General features: G+C 33.3%; 1 protein-coding gene and 2 pseudogenes across 3 annotated transcripts; 2 read left to right on the forward strand and 1 right to left on the reverse strand.

The window, feature by feature from the left end:
• The first annotated feature begins 7710 nt into the window (after positions 1–7710).
• Positions 7711–10216, forward strand: LOC143603881 (IQ domain-containing protein IQM2-like; annotated as a pseudogene). The gene is made up of 7 exons (XR_013148158.1): positions 7711–8146; positions 8233–8347; positions 8460–8716; positions 8811–8901; positions 8988–9227; positions 9318–9419; positions 9514–10216. The product of XR_013148158.1 is annotated as an IQ domain-containing protein IQM2-like (transcript).
• Positions 10217–16465: 6249 nt separating this feature from the next.
• LOC143603882 (annexin D5-like) lies at positions 16466–19182 on the forward strand. Its single transcript, XM_077080546.1, has 6 exons — positions 16466–16651; positions 16731–16876; positions 17736–17954; positions 18032–18247; positions 18332–18421; positions 18504–19182. Exons 1-6 carry the CDS (start codon positions 16576–16578, stop codon positions 18705–18707), a joined length of 951 nt encoding a protein of 316 aa, XP_076936661.1. The 5' UTR covers positions 16466–16575; the 3' UTR covers positions 18708–19182.
• Positions 19183–19226: 44 nt separating this feature from the next.
• LOC143603883 (annexin D5-like) lies at positions 19227–21606 on the reverse strand (annotated as a pseudogene). The gene is made up of 6 exons (XR_013148159.1): positions 21438–21606; positions 21206–21351; positions 20369–20587; positions 19739–19954; positions 19517–19610; positions 19227–19434 (listed from the first exon to the last, which is right to left on the reverse strand). The product of XR_013148159.1 is annotated as an annexin D5-like (transcript).
• Between the last annotated feature and the right edge of the window lie 3448 nt (positions 21607–25054).

Below are 25054 nucleotides of genomic sequence, written 5' to 3' on the forward strand. Positions count from 1 at the left end.
CGTCCACGTGAGGGTAGTAGCAAACAGTTGGCGGCATTATTATTATTATTATTATTATTATTATTATTATTATTATTATTATTATTATTATTATCTCTCCCAAAGTGTAGATATAAAAGTTCGTTTATAAGTTGTGTGAATTAGTTATTCTAATATAAACCGAAACAAGTCGGTTTGTTTGGATAGTTTGAGATTAAGTGGTTTAGTTTCGTAATTTGGTTTAAGACTATTAATTCTGGACTGTACACATTTGTACTGGTTATACCTAGTTAAACAAATACTCATTGATATCATTTGTTTGGTTACCAGTTAATGGACCAAACACAAATAACCTATCAATTGTGTCTTTCTTCTACGTTTACCAACCTACTAATGTTTTCGAGATAAATCGACCAATTAAACCAATGAATAGAGTATGGTGATATGCATTTTAGAACAATGAGAGAAAAAAAAACGACCTTTTTTAATAACAGAGTAAAAACAAGTGACTTATTTTGTTAGTGAAATTGGTAAAAAAATTGAAATACAAGTAGACAGTATTTTATTTTTATATATTATAAAATAATAAGTACTTTATTACAAAATACGTAATACAATTACACAAAACAATCTAATTTTAATCCAATGTATAGTCAAATAATACTACGTGCACCATACTCCTCTGTGTGCTCTCCAGCTGGCACTTGTATTTAATTATTTATTATTGATTATTTATAAAAGAACTAAAAAAAAAAAATTAATTAAAGTGTTTAAATATTAATATAGTTAAGTTCCCGCCATCTTCTTACTAGCGTCCATGCTGCCCCCTCGTCCTTCCAGAAAATCAAATAAAAAAACAAAAAGTAACACATATTTATCATATTGACATACTGTTACAATCGTGTGTGTATATCCTTTAAATTTGTTGAGACCAATATTAAAAAAAACTAGTACATTATTTAATCTCTTATCGTTCAAAAAGAACAATTATATTTAAAGATCACTATTCACCTCTACATATATTCTTTATTTTAGGGAGATCAAACGGAGTGCAAACATTGATGAATTGAAATCGTCCATTTAATAAAAAGTTACCCGGATTTTGACGTTCAGGGTTGAAGTATAAGAGGGACCAGGCTGACCCACGTCACCGTCATTTTTACACTTAGCAGGGCCGTACCCGAGATATTATGAGTTATAAGAGGGACCACCTTACAACTTACTTATATAAGTTATAAACCTGTGATAAATAAGACAGCTACATAACCGTGTCTCGATGTCTCTCCCTATTTTGATTATATTTTATGCACTTACAAAATATGTTATAAATTTTAGTGTCTTAAATATATTCTTGGTTTTAAATAGAGAGACATTCGATTATTAAACATTTCACTTGTTGGCAAATTAAGTAGTTGTTGTGGATAGGAGGTTCGGTGTGAATAAAGATGACATTATTTAACTTTTTTAGCAAAGGAGTCAAATAATAAATATGAAATTTCAACTAATAAATTCAAAAGAAATGAAATAAAATGAATGAGTGGTCTTGGACTTTTATTGCATTATACGTAACTGACTTGCTCATTGCTTTATTTCCTTTAGAAGAAAAAAAGTGCAATAATTAATTTTTTATTGGGATAACATAATTTAAACTTTAAATTATAGGAAAAAAAAGTACTTAAAAGTTAAAGCTACCGTGTTTATTTCTCATGTTATTTATTTCCTAATTTTATTACTTTTTAATAAATTACATGAGGAGATTTTTATGTGAATTCACTATAAACATATGATCTTAATGTTTTATGCCTAATGGTATGTTTAATAACTCTTAATAAAAGTGTTGTAGTACAAAATTAATTTAATTTTATTCATTTTATAAGTAACTAAATTATGCAAATATAAATAATTACATATAAAGAAGTTTGAGATGTTATATAAATTTGTTTCACTTGTGATTAACTAATCACTTATCAGTATTAATTTTATAATTCATTAGTTATATAAGTTTATAATAGTATTAACTAATCATAATAATGTTCATAAACTAATAAGTTGAATAAAAAACTCTTAAAGTCTTATATCAATGATTTATTTGCTATAATATTATTTATGCTTGTTTCCATCGACTTGTCTCTTTTCCGTACACATCAATAGACTCATTTCTTTTCCTTTTGGTACTAAATAATAAGACTATTATATGATTGTGATACAAGGGTTGGTAACTATTGTGACTTGCCCAATAATATAGTTTATTAAAGCACGAATTCATTATGCATTAGACACGTAAAGGAATGACCCAAAATTCAAAAAGTGTTCAAAAGGTTTAATGGTTCAAATCTCTCTTTTTAGATACATTCAAACTTGAAAAATGTAAACAAATCAATCCAACCAAACATGTAAACATCATGTTTTTGAAATTGTCCAAGAGCGCGTGATACAGTAACATTAACACTCATAATTTGACCCAATCCGATATGGTTTGTGAGGAGGAATCATTGGAGTGAAGCATTGGGGAACGAGTTACAAGATAATTATATGAAATTATTTTAAATTTTAGTTCACTTAATTTTTGCTGGCTTTTAATTGTTTCTTTTTTTATGTGAAACCATTTCTATTATTTAAGAATATCTAAGTCCATAGAGAGACGAGGTGTTTTGGAGATTAGAAGAGATTGTAAAGAACATTGCTCTTGAACCTTTCAGTTCGTCTCTAACCATTCGGTTAGATGAAGTCTATGAGCTAATCAAGTGTGTTTGAGCCATTTGAGTAAAGCTTTAGATTCGGCATCAACGCATATATTCTTATTGGTCTTGAGGATGATGAACTCATTAGTGAGAATGATTTTTGTGTAAAAAAAATAATAAGATTTGTATGTGTTTAAAAGGTGTTTTGTTTATCTTTATTTTTTTTTATTTCTAACCTTTTCAAAATGGGCAAATTGCGCCAATGGTCGAAAATTTCAAATTCAGTAGTGTGCCGCTCACGGGCCAGACCAAGGTGACATTCCCGTAGGCCATAAGCATGAGTCGTCGTGCCCAAGTCTCCAAACCCCTCACCCCAACCTCACCTGCTTACTCTTACATATTTATTTGCATATGTTTAAATTATCTGAAGTAGTGAATATTCAATGTGCCATGTTGATCGTAAAGTCTAGTCGGTTAGAAGAAAAAAATAATAATTTAAACAGAGATATATCATAGTGGTGTATCGATCATAGGTATATTAATATATGTTTTAAACTAATAGGTTTCTCTGCACAATTACATTTTATTTGATATATATAGTGGTGTATCTAGAAAAATAAAGTCGGGAGTATCCCAAAATATGAACATAGTAATATTTGATATATATAGTGGTGTATCTAGAAAAATAAAGTCGGGAGTATCCCAAAATATGAACATAGTAATATTTGATATATATAGTGGTGTATCTAGAAAAATAAAGTCGGGAGTATCCCAAAATATGAACATAGTAATATTTGCTCAGCGGTTTTTGAATATAAAAAACATAAAAAAAAATTCTTTTATATTTCTATGTGAAAGTTGAGGGTCCTAAGCACCCCCTAGATAGTAGATTCGCCCTTACAAGAGATTTATAGAAACGGATGTTTAGGTGAAAAATGAACATGCGGTGTTGATTGGTTTAACTAGTTGTCGTGTGTATAGCTCACCCATTATAAGCTTGACACACCTTTTACAAATACTTAAAGACATGTTAAAGTTCGAAACATGGATGACAATGGGACGTTTTTGGGTTGGGTAAGTACGAGCCGCCAAGTATTGGTATATAAATATTCAGTTTTATACCCTGATGAATAAACTGTATCTTATAGCCACTCCATACCCGTAGCGCATCAGGTATAATGGCGGGCGTGGAGTATACACGTTGGTTTGTTATAAGATACATGTTTCAAATAAATTTGTACTAATTTATTACTCATGGAAATTAGAAATATAAAAACCTTTTATTGATTAGACTAGTATATTATTGCAATACACAAGAACAAATAAAAATAAAAAGACAATGTTTGTGGGTATGGTTCAGATAAATGTGTACGTGTTTCACATAATACTATACAGGTCCTGTACGCATGTAATTATTTTTAAAACTACATCCGTTTCGAATATTTTAGATTTAGATTTACTGATCCTAGTTTAAACAAGACAAATGGATATTAAAACTTTACTATGTCTCCTACTTCACCGTCTCTAGATGACTATTTGGAACATATAAGATTGAAAAGAATAAAGTGTCTATTTCGCATTTAACATAGTGGACCCTAATGGAATGCTTTAAAGTTTAAAGTCTTCAAAGTAGGTATAGATTGTCGTGTGTTATTAATATCACTTTCACAATAAAATGATGGATGTAAAAGATAATGAAAAACCAAATTTTGCCATTTGATGCATGTCACACAAGAACCGAATAAAGAAATCGAAATAATCAAACCAGATAAGAAATCGGTGGTTCGATACTGATATTTTTTAACGATCTTATGATTTGGTTATTGCTATGTGTATAGAAAACCGAAATAATCAAACCACATTACCATTAAAACTGACATTTATATCATAAAAGAATTTTCTTTTACAACTTTTTATAAGTGATAGATTACTTTCCCTTTTCTATGAAGAAACGTTTAAGTTATTTAATAATATTTATTACAATTTTCTCTTGAAATGAATTACCTTTTCAATGAATAAACCATTTAAATTATTAGAATATAATGGAAAAAGTATTTCTCTCCCTAACAAAATCGTAAAATACTAATAAGAAAACATTTCTTATTAAGTTCTTATACATTAGACCATCTGTATTGGAATGGAGTTGTGGCGTTTTCACTCCAAAACGTCGGAGGAACACGCCCCCCCCCCCCCCTCCACAGGCTTTTTGGCAAAACGTTTTGGAACAAGCGTTTCCTATAAAACGCGTATATGGCACAAATTTTGAGGATTTTGTGAGTGAGAGATAGAAAGAGGGGGAGGAGAGAGATGTTTTGGGGTCTTTTTCCCACTACACCCACTTTTTGCAAAATGATGAAAAGCTGATTAGGCGTCATATGACGTAAAATGCCCAGGTGTGCCTAGTTTTGACTACGTATGGTCTTAAAGGTTAGATTATATATAAAAAGTAAGCTATTATGACATAGAATGGAGAGACAAACAAACAATATTATAATATTATAATTATAATTATAATTATAAATACTAATAAATTAATTCAAGTGTCTCAATCTAGACCTTAATCTAATACTTATTTATTTATTTAATTTGGGATTGGAGAGTTTACCTATAGCATTAAGAATTAGAATTTTTCACAAAGTAAAAGACAAAACTATAATTTGGAATTGACTTCTTCGAGTCGTCCCAAATGTCGGTACTAGGGAAGTACCTTTCAATGTCCCTTCGATTAATTCTGTAATATTATTATATACTAAAATTTAAAAAATTAAAAATGCCAACAATATTTGCAACATATCATAATATATATTTAATAAAATTATGTACTAGTTTTAGCTAATTATATAATATATTTTTAAAATTATGCGCATATTATCTCTCTTATAGAAGTGGTAAGAGAGAGACTTGATGTTTCATGTGACCCATGCTCGATTTCTGCCCCCCCCCCCCTTACCACATTGTTTCAAAGACACCGAGGTGATGATGGGAGACTAGGTGAATATGTTGCTTTCACTAGTTGGATTCTTGAACTAAACGAGTTTTATTTCATCGCATTTTCGTACATTTGAGCGAGTGTTCATGTGCATTGGCCTTTCATTGAGGGTTTTTCACAGATCGAAAGACGAGTATATCCCGATGTGATAATTTTAGCCAGTAACTCATTTGAACGATTCGTTTAACGTTAAGAAAAACCCCAAACTTTAACTTTTATGAACTAAAAAGTTACAACACGTACATATAATTAAAATTATTTCAAACTACAAACGCTCATTTAGTTTTTCGAACTAAAAATATTTCTTAATGTTGTTATAATACATTAATACCACCCTTTTTTTTATTACTATTTGGTTCAAAAATTAATCATTAATAAGGTTTTTTAAGATTATTAATTGATAGTCGGTTAGAATGAAAAAAAACACGATAACATTATGCTTTTATATAGAAATATAACTCATCTTCATATATAAAATTTACAAATTTCAATGCACAAAAACCAACCGAGTGAGACACACGTTTTCTTAGCTGAAGCTGCGTAAAATAGACCGCGTTGAAGTAAAGTGAGTGATAATTAACTGGAAGACAAGATCCATGTCTATAATTAATGAAATTTCGAACCATAAATATCATATATGTTTCATAATAATAATAATAATAATAATAATAATAATCACAAAAGGAAATAAACAATATCAAACTATTTATAATTTTTTTTTGCATAATAATACGAATAATAACACACAAAATGAAATAAACAATATCAAATTGTTTATTCAAATTTTTTTTCATAATAATAAGAATAAATTCACACAAAATGAAATAAACAATATCAAACTGTATGTTAAAAAACCTTTTTCATAATAATAAAAATTATCACCCACAAAATGAAATAACAATATCAAATTATTTATTAAAACATTATTTTAATAATAATAATAATAAACACGCCTTTAATTAGAAAACCATTATTACCCACTTTCCACTATGACCCCTCATAAGTGTACACACACACACTCAGAACCTGCTTGATGCCTTCTATATAACCTCTTGTTTGCCATCAACTTTGACATACAACTTTCTCTCTAACATATTATTCTAATACTATACATACCATCAATAACCACTCATACAACTTTGAACCCAATCATATTCATTCATACTCTCCAAGGTATCAATCCATCAATCACACTTTTCACTCTTATTCTTTTGAATCTCTTCTTTCTTTGAATCTTTTGTTTGAATCTCAAGATTTGATATTTTTATTTAAAGGCAGAATTTTTACAAAATTTCTTGCTTTCTTGATCGTTGATCTGTTTAACCCATTTATTTTTTAAAATATATTTTATGTACTAAATTAAATTGGTCGAGTTTGTTATACGGGTATTTTTAACAACATTTGAAGTTGACATAAGATTTTATAATTAAAATGTGATTTTTATATCATATAAATATCTATATTTTTTGTTTTTAACTACAACTTTAAAGTACTAATATGTGAAAAAAGTAAATAAAAAGCTTTCGGGTCAAACGGGCCGTGTTTGACTGTTTGGTTCAACCCGTGAATATGCATATTCGTGTTTGGTTTCACGTATTTAACATAATTTTCGGGTTCATGTCAGGTTTAAACACCAACCTAAGAACACGACCCTTTTATCATTTGAATAAACACTTTCTAATCTTTAATAATATTTTTTTTTATCAGTTCGGTGATGTCACAGCTCATTATAATTCATTATGTTTGTTACTTGTTTTTATTAGGTGTCATTTATGGCCAAATACATTTGAATACACACTTTTTATGTTTGGTGTAACATCATATCAAACACATACATGTTTTCACAAATGCCATAATATTATTATCATGATCTTAACTAACCACATTATTAATTAATCAAATATTTTTTAACAAGAAAATAAAGTTCTAGAAGACTCAAAACTTAAACGATCCTTCACGAACATAAATGAATGAACAAAACATGTGTTCATGTTCGTTTTTTTATCAAATAAAAGGACTTTCTACCGAACTGTTCAAGAACAGTTCACCGAACGTTCGGTTCACTTACAGGCCTAATTATTATTTATTAATGAAATATTTTTTAACAGGAAAATAAAGTTGATCTAGAGGCTCTCAAAACTTGCATGGGGTTATCATTTTCATGCCCATTTGCAGCATACACAGATTTAGACTCAGCCATCAACTTACAACAAGATGATGAGGTTAAGAACCGTGATCCCGAACCCGAACCATTGGCTATGCAGTTAATGGCTTCTCAAGTAATGAAGTTTGATAAATCTGTTAGCTTTAAAGTATCTTCAGATAACCATGTTGAAAAGACTGAAATGCCCTTTGAATCACTAATATCTGATAATGTTGAAGATCTTGACTCTGGTAGTCCTAAACATGAAGCAGCCACTAAGCTGCAAAAAGTTTATAAAAGTTTTCGAACCAGGCGAAAGCTTGCAGATTGCGCGGTTCTAATCGAACAAAGCTGGTATGTGTTTAACTGTTTATTATTATTATTATTATTATTATTATTTATTTTATTTTATTATTTATTATTTTGAGGCATTTTTGTAGGTGGAAGCTGTTAGATTTTGCAGAGCTTAAAAGAAGTTCGATATCGTTTTTCGATCTTGATAAACAAGAAACCGCCATTTCGCGTTGGTCTAGAGCTAGAACAAGGGCTGCCAAGGTAAAAAAATACAAACTTTATAACTTATATAAAAAAAAATGAATTTATGAATTTTTACAAATAATAAATGCAAAAAATTTACAAATTCTTTTATATTTTTTTGATTTTGTAGGTTGGAAAAGGTTTGTCAAAGAACAGTAAAGCCCAAAAGCTTGCCTTGCAGCACTGGCTTGAAGCAGTAAGTTAATCTTTAATTTCTTTTTACAATGTGAGTAATATAATTTTTATTATTTAGTTATTCTTTTTTTTTTTGTTTTTTTTTATGTTTTTTGTAAAACAGATTGATCCGCGACATCGTTACGGGCATAATCTTCACTTCTACTATTTAAACTGGTTGCAGTCTCAAAGCAAAGAACCCTTCTTCTACTGGTAAGCTTAATTCATAGCAGCATTATCATATAAACTAATATATATATTGTATGCATTTAATCTAATTAATATAACAATTTATAAAAAAATACAGGTTGGATATAGGAGAAGGGAAAGAAGTGAATCTTGTAGACAAATGCCCTCGGTCAAAACTTCAACAACAATGCATAAAATACCTCGGCCCGGTATGTGACATTCGTCATTTTTTTAATTTACTAAACTTTCATTTTTTAAACAAACGAACATTTACTTAACGATTTGTTTTTAACAGATGGAGAGGAGGGAATATGAGGTTGCGATAGAGGACGGAAAGCTTTTATATAAACAAACAGGAGAATATGTAGACACGACCGGATCATCAACGGGTTCTAAATGGATTTTTGTTTTAAGTACGTCTAGAACTTTATATGTTGGAGTAAAAAAGAAAGGCTTATTTCAACATTCGAGTTTTTTAGCTGGCGGTGCCACATTAGCAGCCGGGAGATTGGTTTATGAGAAAGGCGTTTTAAAGGTAATTTTAATGTTATCAACATATATTGGTATATAAAGTTTTTTTTTTTAATTTATGCTAATAATATTCTTATTTGTGATTATTTAACAGGCGATTTGGCCTCATAGCGGGCATTATCGTCCCACACAAGAATATTTTATAGATTTTGTTTCGTTTCTGCAAGATAATGATGTGGATACTACTTATGTTAAGGTAAAAAAAAAGATTCTAAAGTTTTTTGCTTTTTTTTTAATTTGATAAAAGATAATAATTTTTTTATTAATTATTAATTTATTATTATTATCAGATGAATTCAGATGAAGATGATAACGAATCGCTTAACAAGCAAGGCGTTAGCCTTCATGTAAGAACTCACTCGTCAGAAGACGACGTAAGCGAAAAGGAACGCATAGATACCGAAGATATGCTTGTAGACGAACACATCTCAAAAATGACACTTGTCATGAAACAAATTACCAATTTACCCCTGGACTCACCGAAAAAGTCAAGACTGTCTCGATCATCAAGTAAGAAACTAACCACTCTCGACACCAAGAATCACGCTGACGATGACGCCACGTCAGTGCATGACGTGTCAGATGATGACACCGAGCCAAGTTTAGACAAAACAGTCCCTAAAAAATCAATCTTGCGAAGAATCGGTTCACATAAAGGAACAAAATCTTTTCAACTAGGACGCCAGCTGTCGTGCAAGTGGAGCACCGGAGCCGGGCCCCGCATAAGGTGTCTGAGAGACTACCCTACTGAGCTGCAGTCACATGCATTGGAGCAAGCAAATTTATCTCCCAAAAGTGCCCCTTGCAGCTACAAGAATATTAATAAAAGTTTTTTTGCAAGAAATTGTGGACCTTAAAGAAAAAGTTCTTCCCCAAGTCAAATGATTTTTTGATTAAAATATTATTTTTTTAGGGTGAATATGAGATTAACATTAGGAAATTAATGATTTCATTCATTCATTCTTTTAGAAGTTAAGATGTTCAAACATGTATACAACTTATCAATCAATAAATCAATCATGCCCAGTAAAATCCCACCGACAGCAAAGCTATAAGTAGGGTCTGGGGAGGGTGGGATGTAGCACACCGTACCTCTATCCAAAGGAATAAAGAGGTGGCTTCCAGAGAGACCCTCGGCTCTAAGTACATGTGTATGAAGCAAAATAAAGGAAATCAAAGTTTAACAGTTATATAAAAACTACTACTAATTATAATAATATTAATAATAAGATCACAGTTTAACAGCTATATAAAAACTAATAATAATTATAATAATAATAATAATATATGTAAGGGAAATACCATTATGGTATGTGACCTAAATAAGTTAAGTCTAAGCCCTAAGGTATTCAATTCTCTCTAAAAATCCTTAACTTTAATTCTACTTCTCCACGAATTCCTATCCTCAACCATGTCCTCGGAGAGGTTTAGGTCTATCAAATCATGCCTAATCCTCTCATCCCAAGTCAATTTCGGTCGTCCTCTACCCCTCCTCCCCTCTATAGTAATGTTTTCTACGGATCTAACAGGATTCGTCGTCTGTCTTCTCTTTACATGTCCAAACCATCTCAATCTCCACTCTCTTATCAAATGGAGTATTTTTTTTATCGAACAACGAGCGATTCCCTATATTTTTCCATTAATCTTCTTATAAGGTGTATCGCCTCTGTGGTGGAACGCCCCGGCATGAAGCCAGATTGGTTGACCGTAACCTGAGTTTCTCGTCTAAGTCTACCCTCAATCACTCTTTCCCATAGCTTCATAGTATGACTTTGTAGTTTGATTCCTCGGTAGTTACCACAACATTGGGCGTCTCCTTTGTTCTTATAGATAGGAACTACAACGCTGCTCCTCCACTGGTCTGGCATCTTACCTGATTTGAGAATACTATTGAACAGAGTAGTTAACCACATGACTCCTTCCTCCCCCAGACACTTCCACACCTCGATGGGTATGTTGCCTGGGCCAACCGCCTTAGACCTTCCCATCCTCCTAAGTGCATCCTTCGGCAGTAGCAGTTATTCGATTGTTGTCGTTGAAAGTTTGTGTTGTCATGTTCTTCTTGGTAAGCTCTCCCATTGTTAAAAAGATTGTGGAAGTAGGTTTGCCATCTTAGCTTGATGTCCTGCTCCTTGACCAGTACATGCCCATCTGTATCCTTTATGAGCTTCACCGGTCCTAGATCTTGCCTTCTACGCTCCCTGGCTTTGGCAATCTTAAACATAGCATGTTCCCCCTTTTTTGTTTCTAGACTTTCATACATCCGTTTAAAGGCCGCCTTCTTTGCTTCCGCCACTGCCTTCTTCGCCTCTATCTTGGCCGTTTTGTAGTTGTCCCTCAATTCCACTCGCTCCTCCTCATTCGTGCACCTCATTAGCTCCCTAAAACATCCTTGTTTGTCCCTTATCTTGTCTTGCACTGCGTCATTCCACCACCAAGACTCCTTATGCCCACTTGTCTTTCCTGTTGTGACCCCGAGAGTCTCCTTTGCTACTTGGATGATCTTTGTCTCCATAGCTTCCCATAAATGAGTTGAGTCCCCATTTAGTCGAGCCCGCGTATGCAGTATGAGTTTATCCTTAAACAGTAGGAGATTTTCGTCCTTCAAATTTCCCCATCGAATTCTCGGTGTACCTTTCTTCTCTCGAACAGTCAGCTTATTTCTGAAGGCTATATCTGTCACTAGTAGTCGATGTTGAGTCACAACTGCCTCCCCAGGTATGACTTTGCAGTCCTTCCACCAACGTCGGTCTCCTTGCCTCATCAAAAGGTAGTCAATTTGCGTGTCGCGTCCACCACTGCTAAAAGTGATTAAATGAGAATCTTGTTTCCTAAAACAAGAATTTATAATACCTAGGTCATGTGCCACCGCAAACTCTAGAAGATCTGTTCCGGTCTCATTCCTATCACCAAAACCGAAACCCCCATGTACGGCTTGAAAACCATCGTTAGCCTTACCAATGTGTCCATTAAAATCACCTCCTATGCAAATCCTCTCCCCCCTAGGTATGCCCCCTACCACTGAGTCTAGGCAATCCCAAAATTCTCTCTTTTCTTGATCCCCTAGGCCTACATGAGGCGCGTAGGCGGTGACTACTGCCACTACTTTCTCTCCTAGTACTAATTTCAACACCATAATCCTGTCATTATGTCTTATCACCTCCACCACACTAGTGTGTATTTCCTTAGCCACTAGTAACCCCACTCCATTTCTAGCTCCATCAGACCCCGAGTACCACAACTTATACCCATTACACTCAGCCCCTCTATGTCCTTTCCACTTAGTCTCCTGGAGGCATGCTATCTGAACCCTACATCTTTTAAGCACATCTACCAATTCTAGCAACTTACCATTTAATGTTCCTACATTCCAAGAAGCCAAACGCAATATACGCTCCCTATCTTTACTCTTTCCTACACCCCTCGTTTCAGGACATGGTCTCAAGTAATAGTCATGGTTCCTACGCTCTATGGTTGCAACTAATCACACAAACACAAGCAATAGAACACCAAATCAATAGTAATAATAATAATAATAGTAACAAAAACTAATAATAATAATAATAGTGTGTAGCAATAACACAAGCAATTGAAGTTAGATCATGAAACCCAATACCCAGCTCTATTCAAACAAATCGGGCAGCTAAACCCAACTCAAATTGTGAAATTGACAATTGCAAAAGTGCTCAGAAAGAAACAAGATTAGTGAGGATGGTGAAGATTAAAGGGGTAGAAATATCTGTGTACCGCAAAAACTATAAATAAGACGTAAAAAAATTCGCCGGCCGACTTACGATCTCGTTGTCTCGCTCCTTCGGTTTCGAGCGGTGGCTTGCGGGTGGTTTGTGGTGGAGACGAGGGGCGAGTGGAGAAGAGAGACTTACCTGTTGTCGGAAGCTTTCCAGTTGATACCGCCGGAAAAACTGCCGGAGGACTTGTACGGAGATGTGAATGTTGGGGGTAATTGGTAATTGTACGGAGAGAACGTTGGGACTTTTTCCATGTATACAACTTAGTTTTTTTTATTTTCTTTTACTTATATAAATATAGGTGGGAAAGAAAATTGTAGGTGTTACATGTGTATTCATTCATTAATGATAATAATTATTTTTTACAGGTGAATAAAGCAGAATATTCATTTAATTTGTTTGACTTTATAGTATAGCTGCACAAACCTATTTAAAACTCAAAATCGATTCGGTTTGGTCAACAAAAATCAAAACCGATTTATCATCGGTTTCTTGACCAGGTTACGATCTGTTTTGGTTTGGATCGGTTTTTGTCAAGTTTCAGTTCGGTTAAGCAATTTGGAACCGACTTTGGCCGAGAAAAACCCTTACCTAAGGGCAACGTTTGTGAACACTCGCTCGAAGTCACGACAATGTGATGAGATAAAACACGTTCAGTTATTTAATGCAGAATATTTATCTAGTCTTTCATCATCACCCTGATGTATTTTTTAATGATAATAATTATATTTTACACTTGAATAATAAAATGCATAATGTTCATTTAATTTGTTTGACTTTATACTAGGGTCTTCGTTGTACTTTATGCACGGATGGGTGTACTTTGAGACCGTACACTTTCTCATAGTTGTCACTTTAGTATTTATATCTTTTAACGCGTAATTGCAGAAAATTTGCTGGAATTTTGATATAATATTTGATTATTTTTTATAATTTAAATGGAAAAACATTGACTCTTGATTAGTCAAAGTTTTAAGTATCAAGGTATATAAAAGTTTCATTTTTAGTAAAGAAAAAAATGTATATTCCAAGGTATATTGCGTATTTCTTGATTGTAGAGTTAGAAACTTGTTAGACACGGACACTGCTAAATTCTTTAAATTTAGTCGTTCGAGTAATGAAAGAGAAGAAATATTTAAAAGAATTGTAAGTATGCATGGAATGAAACAAAGATTCATGAGAATCCAATATTCTTTGTCTTGGCCCTAGGTTTTGTTACAGTAGTATTATGGTATATGAAGTTGTTTAATCATATAGATTAATGCAAATGGCAGTTCTAATGTCCTTGGTACCATCTACAAGGGAACATGGTGACCACATGTGATTGAGATGCACAACCATTATTTTAATATTTACATGCGCGTTGTGGTAGTGTCAGCTAAATACTGGCATTTGGTGTAGTCGTTAAATAAGGAAAATAAAAGTAACTTTATTGAAGTTTGAGGGATGTATAAAAGATTTATTGAACTTCATGGACTATAAACAAAAATGTAAACTAGAAACAAAAAGGTTATTAAAAAAATAGGTCGTCAAGTGACAACGCTAATATAAATTTCAACTCTTATTTAGCGCTCCTAACTATACACCTTGCTAACTAAAAGAATCAGATAAGTCGTAAACTTGTGCTGAGCAAGTGACATTCAAGAGGTTATGTAGCTAGGAACCAGTCAACCAGCCGATGCATGATTTAAACCTAAAACCTTGGATAGAACGAATTTGGTGCTTACCATTGCACCACCTTTAAAGGTTTCCATGAATGAATCATAGTTCTTTCACATTGGTGATTCAATCAAGAAATTTGATTCCCACTTGCATATATTTGTTTAAGTTTAAAAAATTTCTCTTAATATTTATTTTAATTAATTAATCTACATGACCATATATAACTTTATGCATTAGCATGTCATGTACTTGAATCTTGTTTTTAGTAGGGTTAACCCTAAAAAAAGAAAGAATAAAGGAAAAAAAATATATAGGAACTTGTTTTGTAGTAGTGTGTAGCATATTAAAACCATAATCTTTAAATGCAACAAATTTAAAATGTTTTACTAATGTATGTAAGAGTAGAAAGAAAATGCAACACTCTAGCATTCCCACATCCACCGCGGGCTTGATATATAGATGATAAGTTCGTAAGATCACCGGACCTCAAATATTGCAAACATGATTTTAGACGCAATGAAGTAAATCAGCCGGTTTTAGATTTATACGGTTCGACTAACGGCTTCAAGAATGGGTTTTAATGGTTTGTTTCACAACTTAAATACCCAACTTAACGGTTTGATTCATTGATTTGAAACTTAGAACCGATCGTGTAAACCAATTTACCATATACCTTAATTAGTTTCTTTTTTCCATTTTTTGTTTAGATTAAGTAGTTATGCATATATCATATGTATTTAATTCATGAAATTTAAAATGTAACATAGATTAATAATCTGGTATAATAATTAGTGACTGCCCGAAGGGCTAAATGAACCGTTTTGGCTTGTCCATCCGACCCAAGCAAGCCTACCATTTGGTAAGCTATTATACGAAATTATAGTTAGCGGTTCAGTTTAGAATTTCCATAAAAACCAGCTAAACAAGACCACGAACACTTTTGAAACAAGATATATAAGAACGATCAAGAATGATATTCTTTAAGAGACGTATGATGATGTAGACGAACTAGTAACACTTTAGGACACTTGATTGCTATACACCAAAGTTACTATCAATTAGAAATTTGACAAAGCTATCAAACAAGCGTGTGTTGTGTTCTATCCCCCTTAAATCGTGACCTTTCTTTCTAGCTTCATAGGTTCGGTTTTACCTAGTCGATCAACAACGTAAAATTGAGCACTAAATCACTTATAATCGTTTTTTTCCTTGTCCAAGTTAAATGAAAGAAGAGCATGATCTTGACAACGAACCAATGAGATAGACTCCATTTTACTGTAACGAAAAGTACAGCTAGTTAAGTTATTTTGATACTTTGTTTCTAAAACCACAAATCTCAATCAAAATCCTTTTTAAAATAACTTTAAAAGAAAGAAGAGCATGAACTTGACAACGAACCAATGAGATCAACTGAACCCACCCGACTCGTCTTTTGAGAACCTTTAGTGACGCACTTATCCACTATGAAAATAAAAGTGAAGATAAGATTAAGACTTCACTATTTTTTTTTCCGAATGGTAACTTTCACAGTTAAGCTATCACTGCGCGACCAAGTCGTGCCCCACCACCCCACTCAGGTCAGCTATGTTGAAATGATCAGGATCCACGCTGGCGTCCAAGTTTGGCTTGGCGTTCCCGGTAAAACCCAGTTTGCTCACCCCGCCCGAAGGCACGACAGGTTTAATGCTCTAGAAAAATCCGATCGGAATCAGGATTCGAACCCGGGACACCCGGGTCATCCATCATGTTCCTGGCCATTGGGGCAAGCCCCACTGTTTTTTTTTTTTTTTGCTTTTTATAACTTTAACAAGTCTACGTCCAATGGAAAACCAAAAAAAAAACATGATTATAACACCACCCATAATATGAATATTTGATCATCTTACTTTCCATTTAATTCCTCATTATTTTTCATTCTAAACCACTGATCGATTATATCATATGGCTACTCTACCTGTTCTTCCAATGCCGGTTTCACCACGGGACGACGCAATTCAGTTATATAAAGCTTTCAAAGGTAAAAAGCTAATCAACATATGTTTTTGTTTCTTTTTTTCGTTTGCTGATTGTTTTGCTTTTTAAACAAAATGAATCAGGATTCGGATGTGATACCGAGGCTGTGATTGGTATTCTTGCTCATCGAGATGTAACACAACGGATATATATCCGACAAGAATACAAGACAATGTATCATGAAGATCTCCTTAAACGTTTGGCTTCCGAACTTAGCGGCAAGTTAGAGGTATGCTAATTTTGTTTTTTGTAAATTTTAAGGTCATGAGAATATTTGACTTATGTTGTATATAGTTCGAGCAGCTTCTTAGTTACTCGTGATCGTCTCGCTAAAAAATTGAATAAAGTTGGAGTCCAAGCCTGAGTTTCACTTATGAAGCTCGACTAGGCTTGTGAACTTAAAGAAAGACATTACAATTGTAATTTTTGTGTAATATTTTAAATATATATCTACACAGTATTTATTAGTATAAAAAATTACTAAATAACTTTCGGGCCGAACTGAAACTTTAGAAATAGAGCTTGTGTTTAGGTGGGCTGATCCCAATAATAATTTCACTTTAAAATGAGGTGGCCCTACATGTTATAATAATGAGGTGGCCCTACAGTATTTTTTTTTTTTTTTATTTTCAAAAAAAAAAAAAAAAAAATTCCCAAAATAGCCAACTGACATCTCTACTTTCAATTCTAGCCATTAATTAGTCAATCTTCAAAATTACCATCAAGAACCGTTGGTTCCGACAGAACTCATTAAAGAACCGTCGGATCCGACGACACTCGCTAAAAAATTGTCTATTAAAAAACGTTGGATCCGATTGAACTCGTTAAAGAACCGTCCGATCAGATGGAACTCGTTAATAGAAACGTTGGATCCAACAGAACTCGTTAAAGAACCGTCGGATCCAACCACACTCGCTAAAAACCGTAGGATCTGACGGAACTGTTAAAGAACATTCTTGAGGGCATTTTGGGGATTTTGACTAATTGATGGCTAAAGTTGGAAATGGGGAGGTCAACATGGCTATTTTGGGAATTTTCGCAATTTAAATTCGGAAAACATTGTTTAAATGTTCAAAATCATGTCATAGACTGCAGTTTTGCTTTGGATGCATGATCTAGTAGAAAGGGATGCAACTATATTAAAGGAAGCACTCTTCACAGGGATTATAAATCTTGGAGCTGTAACCGAAGTCATATGCTCTCGAACTTCTTCGCAACTTCAAGCTCTTAAGCAAGTTTATCACTCGACTTTTGGAACTTATCTTGAACGTGACATCGAACAACAAGCTTTGGGGGATCACCAAAAGGTCGACGAATATTTACAAATTACCGGGCAGATTTTGCATATAATGTAACTTAACTTAAATAGAATCTTCTCGGGCAGATTTTGCTTGCTTTTTTAAGCAAACCGCGTGATGAAAGCATGGAAGTCGACAGGGAAATGGCCGCAAAGGATGCAAAAGCTTTGTATATAGCCGGTGAAAAGAAACTAGGAACCGACGAAAAGGTTTTCGTGCAAATTTTCAGTGAAAGAAGTAGAGCACATTTGGTTGCTATAAACACATGTTACCATGACATGTATGGTGGATCACTCAAAAAGGTTATCCAAAAAGAAAAAAAAAACTTTGCCTTAAGTTTGTTTCCAAGATTTTTTGGTATAAACATGCTCTTGATCATTTTGCAGGCTATCAAGAAGGAAACCTCAGGTTTATTCGAGCGCGCACTTTTGACAATCTTACAATGTGCTGAAAATCCCGGAAAGTATTTCGCAAAGGTGAAATCCTAAATAAGCACAATTATGTTTAAGGTTATTATATGATCTTGTCATACTTATATGTGGTTTGAAATAACTATAGGTGTTATATAAGTCTATTAAAGGCTTAGGGACAGATGACACAACACTTATAAGAGTGATTGTGACAAGAACTGAAATCGATATGCAACACATAAAGGCCGAATACCACAAAAAGTACAAGAAGAGTTTGAAAGACGCAGTTCACTCTGACACGTTTGGCCATTATCGCTCTTTTCTTCTCTCGCTTCTTGGCCCAAATCTTTAAGGTTGACGATCGTTCTTGAGTTGTACTTTGTTTTAATTTGTCGTATAATTTAGGGTTGTGATTTGTGTCTTTGGATCTATGGACACCGCTTGTTTAGTTTTTATTTTATGGTAAGTAGCGGCAACGATAGAGGTTGTGATGGGAATGACTACGAAGTGGTGTCAGGAGAGGCACTGTGGATGTTACAACTATGTTTTATGTAAGTGGGCGTGTATGTTTCGGATAATCATCTAATACCATACTGGTTCTATGCCCGCAATATATTTTTAAAAACTAATTAATCACGTACGATCCGAGTGTCCGTCCCAAATCTTATCACATTGTGAGCAATCCAAACTCTTGATGCTAATAACTTTAGAAGTAACCAAGTACAAGTTGGTGTTCAAATATCCAAACAAACACAAATCATAGTAAACAAGTACACGTACGTTGGCGTGCAAAACATAAAAAACAAACTCAAATCGCAACCTTAGAAAATCATAAAAGCAACATACAAGAACAATCAAGAATTTAAGACCATCAATCTAATGATTTGGGCCAAGAAGCGAGAGAAGAAAACTTCGATAGTGACCAGACGTTTCAGAGTGAACTGCATCATTCAAACTCTTCTTGTACTTTTTGTAATATTCGGCCTTTATGTATTGCATATCGATTTCAGTTCTTGTCACAATCACCCGCAAAAGTGTTGTATCATCGGTCCCTAAGCCTTGCATTGACTTATATAGCACTTATAATCATTTTCAAACTACATATAAGTACAAGAGTATCATAGTGTAACCTTAAATAAAGATTTATGGTTAACTAAATACTTTACCTTTGCAAAACACTTAGCGGATTTTCAGCACATTGTAAGATTGTCAAAAGTGATTTCTCAAATAACCCTGAAGTCTCCTTCTTTATGGCCTGCAAATTGTTAAAAAAAAATAAAAAAATACATGTGTTAGCTAGCAAAATCATGGAAACAAACTTGATGCAAAACAATAAAAGATATGTTTTTTTTCATGTTTCTTGAAATATAGTAGTAACATAACCTTTTTGAGTGATCCACCATACATGTCATGGTAACATGATTTTATAGCAATCAAATGTGCTCCACTTCTTTCACTAAAAATTTTCACGAAAACCTTTTCGTCGGTTCCTAGTTTCTTTTCACCGGCTTTATACAAAGCTTTTGCATCCTTTGCGGCCATTTCTCTGTCGACTTCCATTCCTTCATATCGCGGTTTGCTTACCCAAGCAAGCAAAATCTGCTCAAGAAGACGGTTTTCAGTTAAATGATGCCTTCTCACCACTCAAAAAACCAAGTTACACTCAGGGTCAGCTCAACGTGTTCCGAGACCTCAAATTAACTAAAATGTCGAGGCATTTTTTCTTCTTTTTTTATGTGTATAGTTATAGAAAGTATTTATGAATTATGAAATATAGATGATATATGGTGATAACGGGGACATGACATCCTCCTTAACTTGTGGCCGTCACTGAGTTATTAATTCTAAAAAACCCACTTTCAGAAACCATAATACAATACTCTATTTTTAACTGAGGCCCTATAACTGAAGGCCTAAAGCCTGGGCCTTATTTGGCTTACCAAGAAGACGACCCTGGTGACACTATATGTAAAACTATAACTTGGTAAAATAAAAAGGGCGTAAAGATTCGACCTTTTGGTGATCCCCGTCAGTTTGTAGCTCGATGTCATGTTCAAGATACGTTCCACACGTGGAGTGGTAAAGTTGCTTGAGAGTTTGCAGTTGCGCAGAAGTTCGAGAGAATATGATTTCGGTTACTGCTTCAAGATTTATAAAACCCGGACTCAGTGACTCGTTTAATATTTTGGCATCTCTTCCTGCTGGATCAGGCATCCAAAGCAGAACTGCAGTCTATGACATGATTGTCAACAGTCAAACCTTATGAACTCCATATTCAAAATTCAGTTTCATTGCTTATGCATTGTTGTTAAACAGTTTAGTAGGGAAAGATATTATTAGAAGATCAGCAAACGATGAAACCATATATTTAAAGTCAAAGTAGAATATAGATCTATGCTTACTATTATGCTATATAGGGGTGCGCATGAAATCGAAAAACAGATCCAAAATTTAAAAACCAAACTGGCAATTTTGTTTTATATTTTTGTGAGAAACTGAGCCGGTTTCGGTTTTGCATGTAATAAAAACCGAGAAAACTGAACCCAACCAAATTCATAGATTTTCATATTATAATTTTTGTTTTATATACATAATTATTAAATATGTGACTCAAATATTCTAGTCCAAATGTATATAACTAATTAGTTATTAAATAACAACAACATTTAGTCCCAAAAACATTATTTTCGACTCAATTTTTTGTCAACCCAAAATTTTCAAGTTCAAATGACAAAACTAACAAAAACCAAAACTAAACGGTTTTCTAAAGTTCAGAAACCGATGTTTCGATTTGTGGCTCGTTTTAGCCCAAAACTGACCCAAACCAAACTGCGCACACCATGTCCATACCTCTAATTTGCCGCTAAGTTCAGAAGCCAAACGTTTAAGGATATCTTCTGAATACATTGTCTTGTATTCTTGCTGGATATACGCCCGTTGCGTTGCATCTCGATGAGCAAGAATACCGATTATAGCCGCATCATCAGACCCAAATCCTGGTTCATTTCAACAAAAGCTTAACTCATGTTCATATAAATATGAATTATATTTTCGTTCATATTAATAAGTTAAAGGTGTTTACCTTTGAAAGCTTTATATAACTGAATTGCATCCTCCCGGGGCGAAACCGGCATTGGAAGAACAGTTAGAGTTGACATGATCGATATGTGATTAGGAGTGAATAAGAGAGTGAGTTTAGAGAATGAAAAGAAACCAAGGGAATTATATAGATATGTTCAAATGTGTCAAAATCATATGATATATTTATTTGTATATATGTTTTGTATATCTTCACACATGATTAGGAGATTTGAACATGTAATGAGATATACAAAATAAATACAAATAAATATACATGGGTGGCTTTCTTAGATGAGAAGTTAATCGTTTATATTGGTTTTGACATTTCAGGTCTGACTTACCCAAGAACATCATCAAGAAATAAATCCTCCACATTTAATACGATTTGTTAAGCTTATTTATTTTAGTTTAAAAAGTTAAAAACAATATGAATGAAAGAAACATTTTAGTTAAAGTATAACTACTTGTTTCTTTATTAAAATGTAAACGAATGTAAATAAACGAACATAAATGAATAAATATAAACGGACATTTACGAACACAAATAAATGAAGAAAACATGTGTTTATGTTTATTCGTTCAAGTAAACGATAACTAAATCCTTTTTAAGTTGTTTATTTATTTTATGATATGTATAGAGACTTTTAGGTGTAGAAATTTACAGAATTCTATGAGAAAAAACATAAAGTACGCTGTTTTTTAGGGGTTTTGCCTCACCAATAATTTATTCTTCGGCCATTTAATTCCATAGACTTGTTAAACTTATCTTAGTTGTCTAAAAAGTTAAAAACGGCATGTATGAAAGAATAAAGATCGGTTAAAACATCATCTTAGCGTCACCTTTGTTTTCATATATCACTAAGCCTCTGAAACTAGGGGGGTCGGTTTGGTTTGAGTGATGGGTCAGAACGTGTTAGAGTCAATCCAGAATTGGAGCGGAATAATTTGGGTGGGTCAAGCCATGCTGTTTTTAAAAAAATATTAATTTTAAGGGTCAAATTGAGTAGACTTGTTAAAGTAAGCCAATTCCAAGTCGTCTAAAAAAGTTGAAAATAACATGCACAATTGCACAAAGGAAAAAATAGTAGTTGAAAAAGTATGTGTTTTTGGCTTGGATTCACACCTATTGTCTATAGTTGACTAGTTTATAACTTTATATTATCATTTTCATTATATTTTCACAAAATTTCAATGTTCACACTTGTAGAGCATTCAAAGTAAACGGTTTATCATAATTACAACTAATATAATTTACACAAAATAATATATATATATATATATATCAAAGTTCATTAAGTTAGAAAATCGTTAAGTTTAGAACACTTAACCGTGTTTATTCACGAACCATCATTTGGTTCGACTCCAAAGGCTTGTTCAATCCCGCTCTTCCCTTTAATTACTTTACTTGAGAAACATTTAAGTTACCCCGGGTTGCATGCGCATACTCTAGCTATTTAACATAATTTGAGCATGTGCTTGGCATATGGTCGTCATAGGGTACGAGGGACTCGAGACCCAACATATCTTTACTTCACCCCCTCGACAATTTTTAAACGATATTTTTCGTATTCAACATAATTCACCAATCTTTGTAATCAATACTAATTTTAAGTCATGGTAAGGACAACCACTTCTAAGTCATGGTAAGGACAACCACTTTGTACAATCACATAAGGCTATGTGTAATGAGCGAGAAAAGAGGGCGAATTTGGGCGATTTTGGTGGAGCACACCGCCTCCTGGGCGAAATTGGGCGGGGGCGGGGTATTATTGTCGCCTGCGAAGATGGAGAAATAATAATATAATAATAATAATGCCGTTGGGTAACGGCTATATATAAAAAAAAATAATTTAAAAACTTAATATATATATCAAACTTTATCTAACCATTTTCACCCTATCATACACAAACACAAACATAAAAATACCAATCATTTTTATTATTTTCATACTTCTTCAAACTCAATGAGTTTCCCGGATTCCACGAACTCTGCCAAGATTTTGGATCAATTAATAAACCAGAGTCGAAGAATTCATCAGATTCACCGACAAGTGCCGGATTGAGCGATGCCATGTATACGTGTATCATATTGCATAATATGATTTTAGAAGACGAGGGAAAAGCAATATGTCAACACTATATACCAGGAAGCGTTCCAGAACAGTTCCCTGAACCAACCCAAGACCAACGAACGTATAACATTCACCAGCTCACATCAAGTGATATACATAACCAACTGAAAGCGAATTTGGTTCAACACGTGTGGGATGATCGTTCCGTTGAGGAGGACGAAGACGAGTACGAGGACGAGGACGAAGACGAAGACGAGGAGGAGGACAATAACGACGACGGGGACGAAGACGAAGATGAAGACGAATAGATTAGTTTTTTTATGTATATTTTTATTTCGGTGTGTTTTTTTATTATAATTTATTTTAATTATTCGTGTATTTTTTTAGTTTATGTATTTTTTGTATTTATTTTTTAATTTTAATATATTTTTATTTAATTTTTTAAATAAATTGGTTTTTATTTAATTAGTTTAGTTATAAAAAGAAAATAATAAAAAAACACACTGTGGGCCCAACTTGTAGCCACTACACCATTACACCCCAAAAATAAATTTCCACTCCATGCTGAGTGGGCGCTACGTGTCACAATTCGCCCCCAATTGTAGCCCCTCCACTACACATAGCCTAAGTGTTGAATGAGTCAAAATAAATGTTTTGTTATTCTTCTTTTATGTTTCATGTTATTAATGTAGGTAGGAACATGGCTATCCCTGAGAATGCACGGGGTTTTTTATAGACCCTTTGCGAGTAAAAAATGGGTCATAATATAAATATGTTCTTCATTAACATTAGAACCTTGAGGTTGTTCTTGTAAATACGTATGCATCTCCGTGGCTTAAAGACATTTTTTAGCTTCATTTATCTCTCTCTCTCTTTCCTTTTGTTATTGAAAACTAGATAATGTTTATAACGCATAATTCCTAAAAAAACAAACAAGATACTAAGCTAAAATTTCAAATAATCAAGTGTATTTAAATGCATTTATAAACCGATAAACCTACTTAAATAATTTTAACTTTCAATGCATATATTCGGAATAATAACTCGCAATCAACCTTTCTTATGTACCGATTGGGATTTTGTAGAAAAGAGAAGAGATCCAGAATAATACTAGAAGATAAGTAGAGTCAAATCATATTTTCATTCGGAAACATAGAATGCCATTTTACAGGCAAAGAGAAAATGTAACAGTCCACTAGCCCCAACACCTGCCTCAAACAAGGATTTCACAATGGGTTTTTTATTGGTTTAAAAATCTTTGGGCCAAGTATTTCACATTTGGTCTTGTTATTTAAATAGGTTTTTACATTATGCTTTTGAACAAATGGACCTGCTAAACTTAACTGTGGCTAATAAAATTAATATGCGCTCCTCCTAGTATTGTACCTTGTGCGGCTGCACAACTCCAAATCCGGCCCTGGGTTGGAAAAGAAGTTTTATGACATGAGTTATGGAATATTATAAATATTACTTCCTCCGTCCCATTTTAAATGTCATGGGATCCAAAACACACAAATTAAGAAATTTTTGATCATTTTATTTTAAG

This window comes from Bidens hawaiensis, unplaced genomic scaffold, assembly GCF_021521415.1.
Source record: "Bidens hawaiensis isolate Kalapana, Puna unplaced genomic scaffold, B.hawaiensis_p1.1 tig00063306_1, whole genome shotgun sequence".
Lineage (NCBI taxonomy): Eukaryota > Viridiplantae > Streptophyta > Magnoliopsida > Asterales > Asteraceae > Bidens > Bidens hawaiensis.